Consider the following 18,358-nt stretch of genomic DNA (forward strand, 5'->3'; position numbering starts at 1 on the left):
ATTGAGCACCTTTGGGATGTGGTGGAACGGGAGATTCGCATCATGGATGTGCAGCCAAAAAATTTGTAATGCTATCATATCAACAGAATTTTTCTTTCACCTTGTTGAATCTATGCCACAAAGAATTAAGGCAGTTCTGAAGGCAAAAGCGAGTCCAACACAGTACTAGCAAGGTGTACTTAATAAAGTAGCCAGTGAGTGTAAACAGTCAACGTTTCAACCTTTAGACACATTCTCAGACAGGTACTGTATACACTGTAAAAAAAAATCCCAGTAAAATTTACGGTAAAAAACCGGCAGCTGTGGTTGCCAGAACTTTACCGTAAAAAATACAGTAGCAACGTAAAAAAATAATCTGTTAAATTTCCGGTAAAATAACGTATTTCATTAACTAATATAATGTTAAATTACCAACCTAATGAAGTACTAATATCTGTTTTGTACCTTTATAATACACTGACAGTCACCAAACACAGTGGTGATAAGAGTCACATGATGAATCAAAGTTCATCACAAGCAGCTTTTCCACAAGCTGAGGAGGACAATACTAACATGCACACAGTGTCATTCACACACACACACTAAACACCATCATGGTAACATGCATGAAATTTTAAAAATGCAATAAACATTAATTTAACAACATTAGATGTAACATAAAACCCTAATGTACATAACTGATTAGAAAAAAAATGAGAAAAACTAAGAAGAAACTAAGAGTTATTTCAACGAAAATATATCAAATGTGAAGTGTCACGCAGGGAATTGTGGGAATGTCAATTTGTTTTTTTACTGTAAATTTTACAATGATTTGTTATTTTTCACATCCAAAAACTGTGAATTTAACGGTATTTTATTAAATGTACCGTTAGATCTATTACAGTTTTTCACCGTATATAGTACAGAAACTTTCTGTAAACCAATTGACAGTTTTTCACCGCAGCATTTTTACAGTCTTTTACTGTTAAAATCACAGTCATTTTTTACAGTGTATGTCAGTCTAATAAAACAAGCTTTGCAGAAATTCTCAGTGCGTTTCGCTCACTTTCTGCTCATTTTCTTTATTTCTGCCTTTGGTTCAGACTTCAGTGGTGAGATTGGCATTTTATATCTCTCAGGTGCTATTGTAGCAAAAAAGAGAGTTATTTCATCATCACAGGCATTCTGGGACTAGAGAAACTGGTCTACTGACTAATAAATAATGAAAAGTAGCTGTGGATTTTTTTATTTTTATTTTTTTTTTCCTCAAACTGTGTTTTTGTTTTGTCCACAGGTTATCTTGGGCCTACTTCTCCCCCCTTCCATATTGAGTCTTGAGTTTAAAAATAAGGACGAGATGTCATATATGCCTCAGGATCAGGACACCTACCTGCAGGAGAAGGATGTAGATGAACCTGAGAAGCAAGCTAAGGAGAAAGAGGAGGAGGACATGGAGTTCACAGTAAGATCTTACTGTGAGACGCAGTACAACTCCGTGGTGAGAGCACCCACCTTAGCCTCGTTTCTTAGCTTGTAGTCTAACACACTCGGGCACACACACGTACACACACTTAGGCACATCTGCTCTGCTCTGTCCTCAACCTGCCCCCCAATTTGGCCTCTCAGAAATGCTTCAGAATTTTTTTCTTTTTTTTTTCTTCGAGTCCATGGCGCCCCTTCTTAGAAATCCGTTCCAACCCTGCCGTTTTTCTGAACTCCCTGCCCCACACCCCTCTCCCACTTTGCCCTTTCTCTTCGTTCCTCGTTGTCAAAGCGAAGACGCGTGGTTGTGGAGTTGTATCGTGTCTCCGTCTGCCTCTGTCCTTGTCTCCTCTCTGTTTCTTTTCTTTTAGCTAGGGTCTCGTCTGAAGTACGGTACTGTGACTGAAAGCTGCCTGTGTCTTTATCATTCACGCATCTACAACACCATTGTGCATGTTAAAGGCTTGTTTCAATATTGCATTATATTCGCAGCCTTGATCTGCCGCCTCCATAATGACAACCTTCACTTTTAAGTTGAAACAGAAGTGCCTTCTTTCACACAAAACTGCACGAATATTGTTGTTCAATCTTCCATTGAGAACTATCAAGTGTTGTTCTAAAGCAGTGGCTCTTGAACTGTTTCAGATGGTGGACCACATAAACTACTTTAAAACAAAAACTTACGATTTTGATTAGTGTACAAAATGTCCTTGAAGGATTAGTTCACTTTAAAATGAAAATGACATTTAAAAGTTTGGAAACACTAAGACTCGTTTTATGTTCACCAATATAGCATTTAATTAATCAATATACAATCCAAAACAGTATTGTAAAATATTATTATTGTTTTAAAAAATAAAATTTTAATATGAAAATGATAGCTGTAAATGCAAAGCCCTGTTTTCAGAAGCCATTACTCCATTCTACTAAAATAAAACTATGGAAAATGGAAAAACTTATTATTAGCACAGTCTAAATGGTTATGCTGTTTAATGAAGTGTTTAAATGGTTGTCGAGCATCTTTTTTTTTTTTCAGTTGCCGAAGTATTGAGTACACTAGCATATCTTGCAAGTCACTGTACACTTTGAAGTCAAATTTTAGTTTTAAAAATAGCATACACAAAAACGTTTTTCTATAAACATACCAGTCTGTTGTTTTTTTGAGAATCGAAGGCTGTTTTGTATGCTACTGTTCTACAAGAAGAAAGCAAACCTGATTTAAATAACACCGAGAGAGACGTGGATGGCCCAGATGAACAACAACAAGATAAGGAATACAGTCTCAGAGAAACAGGCTGGTGCTATACTGGTGCAATCTCATATCTCATAAACCATCTAGAATGCATAAGCTGTTAGTGCTGCACATGACAAACAGTAAAATCTGTAATGTTTGATCAATTTAATGCATCAAAAATCAATTTCATTCAAAAACATAAAACTGTCTTAGTGTTTTGATATGTTTGGATTGTAGTATCATTCAGAAGTTTGGGTCAGTAGGAAATTTGTTGTTATTGAAAGGAGAAAAATCAAGAAGATGGCAATAAATTGATCAAATACATTTATAATGTAATGAAAGACTTTTCTTTCAAATAAATACTTTTAAGTAGAATGACTTTCCTGTTCCTTCTACTTTTCAACTTATAGTTTTCACAAAAAGATTAAGCAGCACAATTGTTTTCTATAATGCTAATAAGAAGAAATGTTTCTTGAGCACCAAATCAGCATTAGAATGATTTCTGAAAGATCATGTGACACAGAAAACTGAAAATTCAGCTTTGCCATCACAGGAATAAATTCTATTGTAAAATGCAGCTATGGTGAGCATAGGAGACTTCTTTCAAAAACATTAAAAAATCTTACAGACCCTAAAGTTTTGAACGGTATATAAATTATATACGGTATAATTTAAACAGTCAGTTACAGTAATTTATTGTTTTGAGTTTATTAATCTGTTGATTAATTCAGTGTTGGAACTTTATGTCAATTACATTATTTTATTTATGTTGGTCTGTTTTTCAACTTGTGAACCACTTGGAATCCTCCACAGTTTGAGAACCACTGCTCTAAAGAAACAGGTCAGCACAAGACACTAGTTTAGAAATGTAGTCCAAGAGTTACTAGGTCAAAACAACTTAGAAGGACTACATTTCCCAGAACGTGACTGGGTTGACCTGATCTTATACAACACAGTTTCAAAAACGGAAGTTTTGCCCCTCACTTCACTATGAATATATTAGATATACTGTATGAGGTTACAACACAAGATGACAATTGTATTGCAATTTATTTGAATGCTCTTCTTGAAAGTAAACACTGTAATTGCACACATTTATCTCTGTTACAACATTGAAATGTCTGTGCCAAAATTAGGTCCTGTGCATAACATAAGCTGTGAAATAAACAAACTGTTTTTATTGCATTTAGATTGACAGTGTGTAGTTTGTAAGACTGTACTGCAGCAAAGTTCGACCAAACAGCTTTAACAGCAAAAAAAAAGTTGTTGCAATACAATTCTGCCATAATGTCCAAGAGTGCGCCATATTTTTTCATTTACGGGATAAGCTCCCCACTCTTGGATTAAGGATGTGTCCAAATAACCCATGGCACTGGGCATTTTCATTCCCTTTTTCTTTTTTCTTCTCTCGCACACACACTGTCACACACTCTCTTTCTTTTTCCGCACGACCATTCCCAGTGGACTCATCAATGCCCAGTTCATAGTGAATATCTCACCTTCCTTGACACTCAGTATTGCTTTGCAGTGTTTGAAACAGCTGCATACAATTCTGGGTGAGAAATCACGCTATGTAAATGGTGTGTAAAAGCAATCCTTTCTGTTTTTTTCCTCTTTCTATCCTCTGTACTTTTCCCAGGCCATGCTTGGAAACGTCAGTTCAGAAGCGTCACGTAAGAAACAGGTGGAGGAGGTTCAAAACCGCCATCGGCTGATTCCATTGGGTCGCAAAATTTACGAGTTTTACAACGCCCCTATCGTCAAGTTCTGGTTTCACACGGTAAAAGCCCCAGCTGTGCCCTCTTTCAGTACAAAAATAGATACAGTATTGTTCAGTGTGTTTAGCATATCAAATCTATATGAACATCAAAATGCCTTGTTTGAGAATTCTTCAGAGAAATGCCCTCTGAAATCTTTCAGTTGCAAATAAAGTGGAAATTCATAGCAGTAGATACCATATCAGGTCCAGGGGGAGAAACGTTCAAATGCAGGCAAGTAGAGATCAAAACAGCTGAGATTTTTTTTTTATTTAGCCTCATCTATGTTTTAAATATAGGCCATGAATCTGACAAATCTCCAGGCTCCAGAAGATGAAAAATTCTGCTCTGTGTACTGTCTTTATTATTTACTCGCTCTTTTTTTCTCTCGTTGCTTGTACTCTCTCTCTCTCTTTCCTATCACAGTCACGTTGTAGTGTTTAGACTGAGCAATATTTCTGTTCTCCACTGGTGAGAGTGTCAGTCTCTCTACCGTTTTGACAATAAATAAAAAATATGTGTTACCAAAGAAAAGAAGAGCTTTACCCAGAGATGCCAATGAGAACTCTGTCCAGAAAAAGGAATGGGTTTTTTTATGTTGACCCAAAAAAAAAAAAAAACATTCCTTTTTCTGCAATATATGTTGCCACTTTTTTCTCTGTACAATAAAGGAGAGTAAGTATAAGGAACTTACAATACAAACATTGTCGTTCCAAACCCGTAAGACTTTCGTTTAACTTCGGAACGCAAATAAAGATCTTTTTGATGAAATCTGACAGCTTTCTGTCCCTCCATAGACAGCTACGCATTTGAAACTTTGACGCTTCAAAAAGTTCATAAAACTTATCCATATGAACTGAGTGGTTTGGACTAAGGAAAAAAGCTCTCAGATTTCATCAAAGATCTTCATTTGTGTTCTGAAGATGAACGAAAGTTTTTCAGGTTTGGAACGACATGAGGGTGAGTAATTAATGACTCATTTTCAGGTGAACAAACCCTTTAAGATGTTTATAAGGACACCAAGAGATATGATTGCGTACAAGTGGTTCCTACATTTTTTTTTTTCCGTAAATTTTTAGAACAAAAGTTATTGATGAATCCTGATTTGTTCGCTTAGATTTCATGCACAAATTTGTGAGTATGCATGCTTAGTGAATAAGACCCAGTGTTCTCATAGAAAAGTGATTTTGAAAGATAACATGCATGTGTAAATTAAAATAATTTGTTTTTTATTAAATAAAAAATTAGATAGAAGTGTAACTGGGAACCACTGAAACTAAACTAAAAATACATTTTCATGACTCCAAAACTAACTAAAAATAAAAATGACAAATTAATTTTAGTTTGTGATGTATGGTATATTATAAAACATGAAATCTTACAACATGCCTGCAGCAAACATGATAACTGGAAACTATAGATATATTGAACATACACAGTAAAATCCCCAGAGTTAAATCAACTCTGCTCAGAGTACATATGGTCCCTCTCTAAATAGTGTTAAAGTAACACTGAAGCAGAGTTAAAGTTAATGAGATAATTAAGCAATTAATAAGGCTGTGACTGAAGTCACTTGTAGTTCTTGTGTTTCTCTTTTCTTCAGTGATTTTGCTTGTTAACAGCAGGTGTTCATCACTAATGCTCAATCATCACTTAATTAATTGTTTAATTATCTCATTAACTTTAACTCTGCTTCATTGTTATTTTAACACTATTTAGAGAGGGACCATATGTACTCTGAGCAGAGTTGATTTAACTCTGGAGATTTTGCTGTGTAGCAGCCATCCTTATTTGCTTATTTGGTGCTCAAGAAACATTTATTTATTAATGTAAATTCTTGATTGAAAAGTTGAAAGAACAGAATTTATTTGAAATAGAAATCTTTTGTAACATTATAAATGTCTTTGCTGTCACTTTCAATCAATGTTTCTTGCTGAATAAAAGTATTCAATTTCTTTCAAAATCTTACTGACCCAAACTTTTGAATAGTATTGACAATAAAATAGAAACAAAATGAAAAGTTCTAAAACTGCAATTTATAATAACCCTGGTGGAATTAAAGCTAACATAATCACAGTCAGAATTATCATGTGTTCTCTGTTAATTTAATAGACTTTCACTGTTGCACTTCATTGTTTGAGCTGACCAGACCAAAGAGGGTTATTTTCCCTAATCAAATCATGTTGCTGTGAATTCCCACAGCTGGCCTATGTGGGATACTTGATGCTCTTCAACTATATTGTGCTAGTGAAGATGGACCTGTGGCCCTCTCCTCAGGAGTGGATTGTCATTGCCTACATCTTCACCAATGGCATTGAGAAGATGAGAGAGGTGAGTTCATTAGAGCTCAGTGAGCAAACAGTACCGTTTCCTTCGATCCCTGAAATGTGGTAAAAGATGATTTATTATTCATAGGCAATGTCTAATAATTACATTTGCATATAATTACATAAATGCTCTTCAGTTAAAAACTTGCTGTTGAGCAGACCTCAGAATGTGAACTCTTTCAAATATACAGTCTATTACTGCCCTCTTGTGGAAATTAGTAAATGCAAATACTTTCGCTGCTTGTCTGATTAATGGTTGTTTTGAAAAGTTAATTTGTCCATGTCCATCCTTAAAATTCAGCTTTGTTATCCCAGGAATAAATGAAATTTTTTTGGTTTACAATTGTTTAGAAAAGTTAATTTGTCCAGTGTGAAGGATTTCACTGTGTCTTTTTGCTGTTTAACTCTCTCCTGTCTCTTAGATCCTCATGTCAGAGCCAGGGAAGCTCCTGCAGAAAGTGAAAGTGTGGTTACAGGAATACTGGAACGTCACTGACCTCATGGCCATCCTCATCTTCTCCATTGGGATGGTGCTCCGCCTACAAGACCCGCCCCTGATGAGCTACGGGAGGGTCATTTACTGCGTCAATATCATTTATTGGTACATACGACTGCTTGACATCTTCGGGGTGAACAAATACCTGGGTCCATACGTCATGATGATCGGCAAGATGGTGAGGGAGACTGATTGATCGGTTTATAGGATTAGTTCACTTTAAAATGAAAATTACCCTAAGATTTACTCACCCTCAAGCCATCCTAGGTGTATATGACTTTCTTCTTTCTGATGAACACAATCTGAGGTATATTAATAAATATCCTGATGTATCCAAGCTTTATAAAGGCAGTGAACAAGGGCAATGAGTTTGAAGCTGAAGAAAGTGCATCCATCCATCCATCCATCATAAATGTACTCCACATTCCTCCGGGGGATTAAAAAAGGCTTTCTGAAGCGAAGTGATGCATTTGTGTAAGAAAAACAAGTTATAAACAAGTTATAAAGTAAAATAACTAGCTTCCACCAGACCGCCTTCCGTATTCAACTTACGAAAAAAGCGTAACTGACACGACAAAAGTTACCTTTTTTCTGTAAGTTAAATATGGAAGACGGTCTGGCTGAAACTAGATATTTTACTTGTTAAATATGGATATTTTTCTTACACAAATGCATCGTTTCGCTTCAGAAGGCCTTTATTAACCCCCGGAGCCGTGTGGAGTACATTTATAATTGATGGATGCACTTTCTTGAGCTTCATACTCATTGATCTGGTTCATGCCATTATAAAGCTTGGATGCATCAAGATATTTATTAATATAACTCTGATTGTGTTCATCAAAATATACACCTAGGATGGCTTGAGGGTGAGTAAATCTTGGGTTAATTTTCATATTAAAGTGAACTAATCCATTAATGATGAATGTTGAAGACACAAATGATAAAATTAGCAATTTGAAATTACTTACATAGATGCATAACAGTTCCTAACACTCTTGATCTTTCTCTTTTCCTTCTTTTTCACCTTCTTCAATGATTCGGGGTGAACGTAGATGATTGACATGATGTATTTTGTTATCATCATGTTGGTGGTGCTTATGAGTTTCGGGGTGGCACGGCAGGCAATCCTTAATCCCAATGAGGACCCATCCTGGATGCTGGCACGCAACATCTTCTTCATGCCATACTGGATGATCTATGGAGAGGTGTTTGCTGACCAAATCGACCGTAAGGCTGGCTTATTACTAACATTTACCTGGGGTACATGGGCATTTTGGGTTTTCTCAGTTTGACAGCACCTCAGGCTTTGTGTCCCAGCTAAATAAATATGGTGAGCTGTTATCTGATAGCATAAATGATGCCACACATAATGAAAGCTTTGCATTTAACAGCTGAAACAGTTATTTGTGGATCAAATTTTGTGATGTATATTTGTGCTTTTGTATGTTCTCTTAAATGGTCTCAAATTCTGTAAATGGCTCCACTTATATTGTCATTGCAGGATGATACGGAACAGTGCTGCTGCCGTTTCAAAATGGTTTTAAGATTCAAGTGTTTATAACAAAACTGCAGATGGAGAAGCATCAGCAACAGTCTGAATGAGAAAAACACTCTTAACATAGGCTATTTCAATTTTGGTGATGGGTTATTTGCCTCTTTAGAATATGATATTAAGTCTAGTGATACTAGAAATTGTATCTACTTATATTATTCAAGCTTTGGGTGGAAAAACATAGCTTTAACAGAGCCATATTTAACCCTATTCTCATTACTTTTGATTTTATTTTTTCATGAATCTGTGGGTGCAGAATGAAAATTGTCTGAAAGAATGTTGACGTCATGTTTTATTTCTTTCAGAAAAGACAAGAATTTTATCATGGTTTGCCATTTTATTTAAGTATTTTAATATTAAAGCTAATAATATACACTTTAATCCTGCAGCCTTCCTGGAAGTTTTCTGTGGACCCCCAGTTGAGAACCATTGTGTTAGACACAAAATTGAAAATCATATAAATGGGCCTTGGAGTAAAATCTCCCCTGGGACGTACTTCTGACATCATTTTTGAAAATATTCAAAAATAATTTGAACCATGCATCGTAATGGTTTAGTTCACTCAAAGTGAATTAAAGATAATCTTTGATCACAGTCAAAAAGATACATACAAAGGTGAATAATTTTTTTTAAATTAAAACTTGGAAGGAATGTGACACTAGCAGCAATGGTTATCAAATTGAATGAATCTACCTAATTATAGGTTGTGAATAATAAAGATATTTGACTTGTATCTCACCCCAGATACAAGCATCTTACTCTGTAACCACTCAGGTTTTGCAGCAGTAGTGTTGTTATTCTTATTCTGTTTCTTGTGCCTGAAATAAATCAATACACTCATAGTAATGCAGTGCCTTGGTCACATGGACTTGTGTATGAAGTGAATGCCAGAGAGTTTGCATAAGCGCATCTTTGTGTTTACTACGGTGGCCAAGAGAGCTCAACGCGCTGCAAATGAAGAAAACACATGCAAATAGAAAAAACACCAGCAAATAAAGAAAACATCTTCATCAGTTTGACAACACATGCACTGCAAATTCCACAACACTTACAAAAAGACAAACGCGCTGCAAACTCCAAAGATACAGGTACGTTTGTCTTTTTGTAAAGTATTGTGGAGTTTGCAGCGCGTTTTGTCTTTTTGTAAGTGTTGTGGAGTTTGCAGCGCGTTTGTTGTCAAACTGATGAATTTGCATCTATTTGCATGTGTTTTCTTCAATTGCAGCGCGTTGAGCTCTCTCGGCCACCGTAGTTTACTCATTGAGTAGTGTGCATGTTTGTTGTTTGTTTGCTTACTTTCAATTGTTTGTTTGTTTGTTTGTTTGGATGAGAGATGGATGGCCCAAAGACAAGAGAGCTGAAATAACGCTTTCGTTCTTTGTTTCAGATCTGAATAGTAGGAAGCTACAGCACAAAGTGAATGACAAACTCTGGCTGGTTGAAAATTACATTCGCACTCAAGGACCCGGGCGTAACAGTGGTCCATCCCATATAGGCAATTTCCAATATATAAATTCTGCTAGATTTACCTCCGTCACCAGAGCCATTGTAATTTCACAGTCATGTCATCACCCCATTTCCGCCCCCTGATGGTCATTGAGTGTATGACACCTCTGCACGGCACTGCAAGGCTAAAGGCCAGGTTTCCGTGGTGGTGGAAATGTTCAAGGTGCTATGACAATAATAAATTGTTTAGGTCCAATTGCTGTTTTTTTAAAAACCCTATCATGGAAACTTGAAACTTGGATAATGCTAAAGTCACCATCATGAGCCTCCCACACCCAACTAGCACTGACTGACTTCCCATTACTCTGGTAGTACTGTACAGTCAGTGTGATTCCTTCTCATTTCACTATGTAAACTGAATTTACCGGTGGGAAATCCACTGGGTTGATATTACGTGTTATGCATATTAGAGCATGAGCATCAATGCCCATTTGCGTTTCCTCAAATAAGCTCCAAAAAACATTCAATGTTTCTGGAAAGACCATCTCATATGTCCGCTATACATTCTTTAACAAGAAAATGCATTTGCCTCCTCTCATCAATATGAAAGTTTTTTCACGTGGTTCAGTTGTCAGAGTTTTTGACAATTTGAATTTGGAATTTTAAAAATAAACAAATAATTGCGTTGTCAATATTACACGTTACTTCAGTTCTCTCACTTTGGGCTTATGAGTGTGATTAAAAAAATTGAAACCAGTAAATGACGAACTCACAAATATGTAAATTAGTATGATTAATATGACTGATTTTCCTCTCCTTGAAAGCTACAGCAACTGAACCATCCCATTTGGAAAAAACGTATGATGTATTGTCAATACATTCTAACCTGCTACAAGCAACCAACATTGCTGTACATTTAATATCAATATATTTTAAACATTGCATATGTTTAAATATATTGGGGATGCAACTTTACATATGGAATATATTTTTAATATATTTGAATTCCACAACTTGGTGCATATAGTCTTTCCATTCAAGTTTTATCCACAACCCACTTATGACTGGTTCTTTGATTTTGGTGTTTTTGAGCATGTGTCAGAAAGGGAGTGGGAGATTTTCTATTTTCTAAAGTGACCTTTATTGCTATTTGTCCAAGACAAATAATTTTTTTTTTTTTTTTTGGTCCAACAGTTCATTGATATTTGGGCAACACTCAGTTGTATGTTTATTTTAACAGCTCCATGTGGTCAGAACATCACCACAGAGGAAGGAGTCATCGTGACTCTCCCACCCTGCAAAACCGGAGCTTGGATCGTCCCCGCCATCATGGCCTGCTACTTGCTGGTGGCCAACATCCTTCTGGTTAATTTGCTCATTGCTGTCTTTAAGTAAGTTAAATGAATATTTATATTGTGTGTGCTTTTCTAAACAATGTACACACTAGACAAAAAAAAAACTTTCAATGGCAAAGTTACTTGCAATAGAACTACAGCAGTGTTGTGATTTTTACAGTACAATAGTAATATATTTCTGTATACATTTTTGTTAAATTCCTATAATTTAAATGATAATAAAATAAAAATGACATTTTAGTAATAATACAATAATAATAATAGTCATATTGAATGGGGGATGATATTTTTTGTCCTTGTTTTACTATTTCTTTTAGACATTGATTGCATCATGTTAATACCATATTTTTATGAACATTACTATAATTGTACTATGGCATTTTGAAGTACATTAGCACACCATGTAAATAAATACCACAGCATATGAATTTCTCACATAACCAGACTATGGCATATAATTAAGTCATGCAAATTAAATCAGGAAATCTGATTGTAGCTTGCCATTTTCATTCCAGTGCTTTCCAGATTTGTTTGAACTATGCATCACTTAGTCAGCCAACGGACTGTGGACATGCCGTCTGAGGCTCAGACCAGCGAAATAATGTTGTATGCTGCTAATATTGTCTTTCATTCTCACAGTAACACATTCTTTGAAGTGAAGTCCATCTCCAACCAGGTGTGGAAGTTCCAGAGGTACCAGCTAATCATGACCTTCCATGAACGTCCTGTCCTTCCTCCTCCACTCATCATCTTTAGCCACATAACTATGGTCCTCAAACACCTCTGCTGTCGCTGGAGAAAGCATGATGAGGATGAGCGGGACTATGGGCTGAGTGAGTGATAAAATGCTATTGCAATATACTGAAAGCCTCAAAATGACACCAGGAGTCATTTTGTTTTCTCAGATCATACAGCTAATGAGAGTGAAACCAACATATGCCAACTTAAAAATTCTCTTTGATACCTTTCTTTGCCAAACATGATTATTTTGTAATAGTGAGACATTTCTGTGATCAAAATAACTTTTATACTGCCATGCAAAAGTGTTGCACAGTATGTGTACTGCATAATCATAAGGAATGTATAAGATGTTGCTCTGCTACTGCGGTAAAAACACAATAATAATAAAAAAAAAACTTGGAGAACACTTGGATTTCATTGTTATGAGTCACAGTGACAAAAAAAAAACTCTCCACCACAGAGCTCTTCATTACTGAAGATGAACTGAAGAAGGTACATGACTTTGAAGAGCAGTGCATGGAGGAGTATTTCAGAGAGAAAGACGATCGCTTCAATTCCTCCAATGACGAGAGGATACGTGTGACATCTGAAAGGTTAAAACATTACAGACACATTTATTTGAAATTGAAATTTATTTTGTATCAATGCAAAGTTTTTACTGTCACTTTTTTAATGTCTTTGGTGATATGGAGTATTCATTTCAGTGCACTTAACAAACACTATAATGTAAAGCGTGACCAACAAAACATTACTAGATGGCCTAATATTCATGTAATCGTTTTAATGTCTGATCATTCAGGGTGGAGAACATGGCGATGCGTCTGGAGGAGGTAAATGAGAGGGAACATTTCATGAAAGCGTCCCTGCAGACTGTGGACATCCGGCTCGCTCAGATGGAGGAGATGATCGGCCGCATTGCTGTGGCACTGGAACGGGTTGCTGTTATGGATCGAGGCGAAGTCAACAAAGCCCGGTCCAGGACGTCATCTGACTGCACAGATACAAATTACATCCTGCGCCAGAGCAGTTTCAACAGCCAAGAAGGCAATTCCTACAGGCTACAGGAGTCTCTGGAGCAAGGTGGCGAGGAGTCCATTTCCCCTACATCTCCAACCGCTCTGGCCCCACGTGTCCGCAGTCACTCCTTCTACGTGAGCCACTCTTCCAAAGATAGGAGCGGAGCAGATCGGGGAGAAGGCTTCTTTAAAGATAGACTGTTCAGCCTCCATCGGGCCAACAGCTCGCAGTCCGTGTCCTCGGGAGCAGGTCCCAAAGAGTCCAAGCCCACACCTTTGAATACTTTATCTGTGCAGCAGCAGCTTCGCCCTTCTTCCTGCATAGACATCTATGTTTCTGCCTCAGAGGACGTCCCGCCTACTGACAGCTTCTTGGAGCCAGTCCGGACAGTTCCATCTCTCGCTCGAGACTCATCTCTCCATTCTGAAATCATGGAGGCGATGCTCTCAGGGGGACGGGACTGCAGTGGAAGGGCAGGGGGCAGCGAAAGACAGTCGGACGGTACGGTCCTGTATGAGGACAGTGCCGCCGCTGACCTATCACTCTGCTCTGCCCACCTGCTGCCAGATACCTTGCCCCCCTGGGACCTGGACCCCTCGCCGCCACCATCAGCTGGGGTTCTGGAGCGGTCCAAGAGCAGTCGCTTCCTATCCACAGCAGGGCCTCTGTTTCTGGATGAGCCACCGTTGGTTAAGTCGCACAGCCTGATGTTCACGTCACGTGGTTACTATGGTGGCATGGGCGTGCAGGTGAAGGCAGCCGAATATACCAGCATCACAGATTGCATTGACATCCGTTGCGTCTCTACCCCTTACCCTGTCCCAGAGCGGTCTGACTCGCCTGGAGGCTCTTTCACATTCGATAAGCCCCAGGACCTGGGCGTCTCGCACCCTGAGAGAGACGCCGAGCTCAGTCACGCCGAGTCTGATCCAGAGGAACCAGCAGAGGGGTCGGCAGACACAGGTAAGGGGGGTCAAAGTAGCAGTAGCGGGGGAATAGGCGCAGACTTGGGCCTGGGCCTCGCGGTGGGCCCGTTTTGCTCACCGATCTCTAGACTAGAACGAGCAAACAGCTGCTCCTCCTCGGAGGAGTCGCACTCCAACATCTACTCCCGGAAGAGCTTCTCCATAAGTGAGAGAATGGACAAGGGCCGTGGAAGCTCAAGGAATCCTTTCCAGAAGGCTAGAGCCGGGGCAAGGCTGGAGGGTAAGACAGATTCGCTGTCCATGAGGAAACTGGCCAAACCTTCGGCGTTCCGAAGTTTTGACAGCAGACACAATTTCACGTGATGATGGCAGACCAGTAGTGATGGCATTGTAGATCTAGTTCCTTTAGGATGGCTCTACCTCGTTTAAAATCCAAGGGCCAGTCCGTTAATTAGTACTGTCTGATTGAGTAATTAGCTGTACACTGGAATGTTTTATAATGGGTATCAACTTCATTTCCTTTTATAACACTGCAATGCAAAGTCAGAACTCATACATTCAGAACCTGACCACTGCCATTAGGCCGTCATTAGTTCCAGTTCCCTTAAACTCGAAAGTGCTCTGAAAGTGCTAGGGGGGATATATATTTGAGATTAAAGGCCTATCAACACCAAGACGACTGTTTGGTGCGAAAATTTGGTGCGATAAACATTTGAAGAAAACTGGCCAATCAATAAGATTTGTGCTTTTGGTCACATGCTCAGAGCGTCTGCTGTTAAAGAAAAACGATGAATTAATCACAACAGTAAATAGCAGAATCTAGAACTGGCTCTCTGGTCTCTGCTTCTCTTATATTTAGTGTTGTTTGATAAACATCACAGCGAATACAAAAATCTGAATTTCTGTTTGAAAGCATGTAAATACTGCTTGACTTCCTTTTTCTCTCTGGCAAGTGAGTCTAAGAAACTGAAAGTTGCGGTGCACTTTGTGTACCGGGGTAAACAGAGTGTTTCTTCATTGCGACTGTCTGAGAGTGATTTTGCATTTTGAATGATCAGACATTAGCTATGTTTTTTTTTTTTTCCACTTTAGTGTAAACAGACAAATCGCATGTGCAAATCGGACTGAATTATTGTGCCGAACATTCATGTTGGTGTGAACAGGCCTTAACTAAACTTTGGGTCACCCTTGTCCCAGCATGAATCATGCTCTCTCTCCATAGACTTGAGAAGATCCTACAGGCCTGGCAGAGTGGTGGTTACATTCCAAAACAACTGAAACTTGAAATGGAAACAAGTTTAGGACTGTGACAGTTGCAAACATTTAATGCTAAAGTTTGTTGTGTACACAAAGATTTTTAACACTGATGTTCTGTCATTTCAAGCCCATACCAGATTAGTCGAACATACACATACTTTATCTACCATAAGATGTTGAATGTAGAATATAATTAGCTTTATTATGAAAAAATTAACCTTCTTGGGCCCTTGATTTATTTGTAGGCCCTTATTGGGTATATACAACTGCATTCAAAAAGCTTACAGTGGTTAGTAATGTTATATGAGGTGTCTGAATACAGCATAAGGTTGTGCAGAATTTATTAAATAAATTAAACAGATATCACTTTTAAAGCACTAAATGATCATGTTTTGTATTTTGTAGTCTGTATTGTTTCAAATATAACACAACAGGGTGTCCATTTGAAGCTATTTAAATAAGACTAACCAGTTAAAGTAAACTAACAGCATGTTTGGTATGGAATGCTAGTATACTGCTTAGCGCACTGTATATACTGTATACTGCATACTATTTAGTATGTGGAAAAGTAAACAGTATATTATGATAAATGTTTTTAAACAGTAGTATGCTACACTGTTGTCATCTAACATGACTATATTGCAAGTTTAATTTGGAAAAATTTTGTAAAGATGTAAATTATGATTTGTTTTTTGGATAATACACTGCAAATGAAAAGTCAAGCACATTGTATTGTCGGCTGCAGTATTCCTACACAGTATGAATACACTGTTCAGATTGATAAATGCACATGTTGCGGTTCATCTAAGTATTTTCATTCATATGTACTGCTGTGGTAAAAAATAAAAATAATTAAAAATAAAATAGTAGTATGATAGTATGCCATTCCAAACATACTTTTAGACTGTTGCAAGTGTTAAAATGCACAGAGAACCTTTCCAAAAAGAATTTAAAAGCAAAAAGTCTGATTGTCTTTATATAAGTGTGTTATTTTACACAGAACAGGTACTATATGTTGACTTGCTATGCAAGATGCCACAGAGAATCGGTTGGTCAGTATGAAGTGTTATGCACTTTAAAGCAGGAGTTATTATCATTATGCACACCAGTCTTATCACTAATCAACCGGATTGAGTTAATATGCTGGAAGGATGTAATGAAGAGTAAATAATAATATCTTTTTTTTTTTTTTTTTTTTCAGCAAGTTGTATGCCTTGGCAGTTTTCTTCCTATTTTATGGTTAATGGGTATATATATATATATATATATATATATATATATATATATATATATATATATATATATATATATACATACATACATATGTTTGGGTTTTTGTTTATGATGAAAATATATAATTTTACTGCCTTGATTTATCATAATGGGCATTCAGAAGGATAAGGAGATCTGGACAGATAAATCAATCAGTCACTTTAATTAAAGTAGAACATTTACTGCTCTACAAGACACTGTTTTAAATCGCTGTTTAACTTAAATCAAATGAAACAGTGCAGTTTAAAGCAATACAGAAATGTGATTTGTATCTCTGGCGTAAATCCTATTCAGTATAGTCACTTTTTAGTAAATGAATTACTCCACCTATTCCATTTCCACTCATTGGATGTATTTTATTTGCCTTACAGATGTGCAATACTGCTAAGAGATTTGAAAACATTATTACAGTCAGTGTTCTGAGATGTTGAAATGTACATTTGGTATTAGAGCTTGTATGTGAACCAAAAACATAAAACACTAAAAGACATTATTTTTTTGTGCATAGCAGTAATTCTAATCACTGTGGTTTTCAAATAACTAATGATTTTAAAATCAATAATAGTGTGACATTCAATATGTTTATCAGATTTGCTTCATTTTTATATGATTTCAAACATTGTTTCTTATTTGGGCCTGCTGTCCTTCACAAGGAAGGCGTCAACACTTCTACAAGGTGATTATACTGCAAAGAGCCTTAAAACGGAGGTAAAATGAATGCGTGAACAATACACAGGCCCTTAAAACATGTCCATGCTGTATTATTTAGGCTAATGCCATTTAACAAACCCTCTTGTTGGACTGGTTCCAGCAAAATAAGACAGAGAGGGCATTTGATGTAAGTTACTGAATGCAAGTTTATCTCACTATCCTCTGCTTCGCTCTCTTGTTTGGGATAGAAGAGTGAGCATATTTATGACACTTGTTTTTCCACATGTAAATGTTGTGTATATGATCTGTAAATCTTTCTGTGGGTGTAAAAACAAATTAGTTTAATATAATAGGATTTTAAGAGAACGTTTCTGTGTCTGATAGAAGACATTACACTATGACAACCTACCCAGTGTGCCAAAATGACATAACTTATAACTTTATGTACAGTATTTTCTTAATATTTTCCTATACTGTAGCATAAAAGGTTGTGAATTGTATACCACTTTTAGTCAAGTTTCTCTCCCCGCCACTTCTTTTTAAACTTATTGGTGAGCACTTCTCTGCTAACAAGTCCAAGCACATGTTTTCTGCAATAATGCTGTAGTTTGAACGGAAAGGTCTCAGTTTACTTAGTGTCTTTAAAATGCATGTTGTTCTTCCAAAAGATACGAGCTGAGTGAGAGATGAGAAAACGGAGAGCAATGATTTGAGGACTCTTGTCCTGCAGTAGAAGGCTTAAGTATTTGGATGCAAATACAAATGTGTATACTGTATTCCTCAATGTGAATAAGATGTTTGGCATGTATTAACAAATAAAAGAATATATATAATTCAAAACATCGTTCTGGTTCATTTTGTTATTA

General features: G+C 37.0%; 1 protein-coding gene across 5 annotated transcripts in view; it reads left to right on the plus strand.

Annotated features, from left to right (window-relative positions):
- trpm3 (transient receptor potential cation channel, subfamily M, member 3) overlaps positions 1–18,332 on the plus strand; it is a 193,307-nt gene extending 174,975 nt beyond the window's left edge. For 4 of the 5 annotated variants that reach the window (XM_048187558.1, XM_048187561.1, XM_048187562.1 and 1 more), the window contains 9 exons: positions 1,274–1,477; positions 4,335–4,475; positions 6,655–6,783; positions 7,202–7,453; positions 8,328–8,502; positions 11,514–11,664; positions 12,268–12,461; positions 12,830–12,962; positions 13,169–18,332. In XM_048187558.1, coding sequence (XP_048043515.1) covers positions 1,274–1,477; positions 4,335–4,475; positions 6,655–6,783; positions 7,202–7,453; positions 8,328–8,502; positions 11,514–11,664; positions 12,268–12,461; positions 12,830–12,962; positions 13,169–14,675 — 2,886 coding nt within the window. In that variant the 3' untranslated portion in view covers positions 14,676–18,332. The remainder of the gene's footprint in view (positions 1–1,273; positions 1,478–4,334; positions 4,476–6,654; positions 6,784–7,201; positions 7,454–8,327; positions 8,503–11,513; positions 11,665–12,267; positions 12,462–12,829; positions 12,963–13,168) is intronic. The other variant, XM_048187560.1, reaches the window with a different exon arrangement.
- The last annotated feature ends 26 nt before the right edge of the window (positions 18,333–18,358 follow it).

This window comes from Megalobrama amblycephala, linkage group LG4 (genome assembly GCF_018812025.1).
Source record: "Megalobrama amblycephala isolate DHTTF-2021 linkage group LG4, ASM1881202v1, whole genome shotgun sequence".
Lineage (NCBI taxonomy): Eukaryota > Metazoa > Chordata > Actinopteri > Cypriniformes > Xenocyprididae > Megalobrama > Megalobrama amblycephala.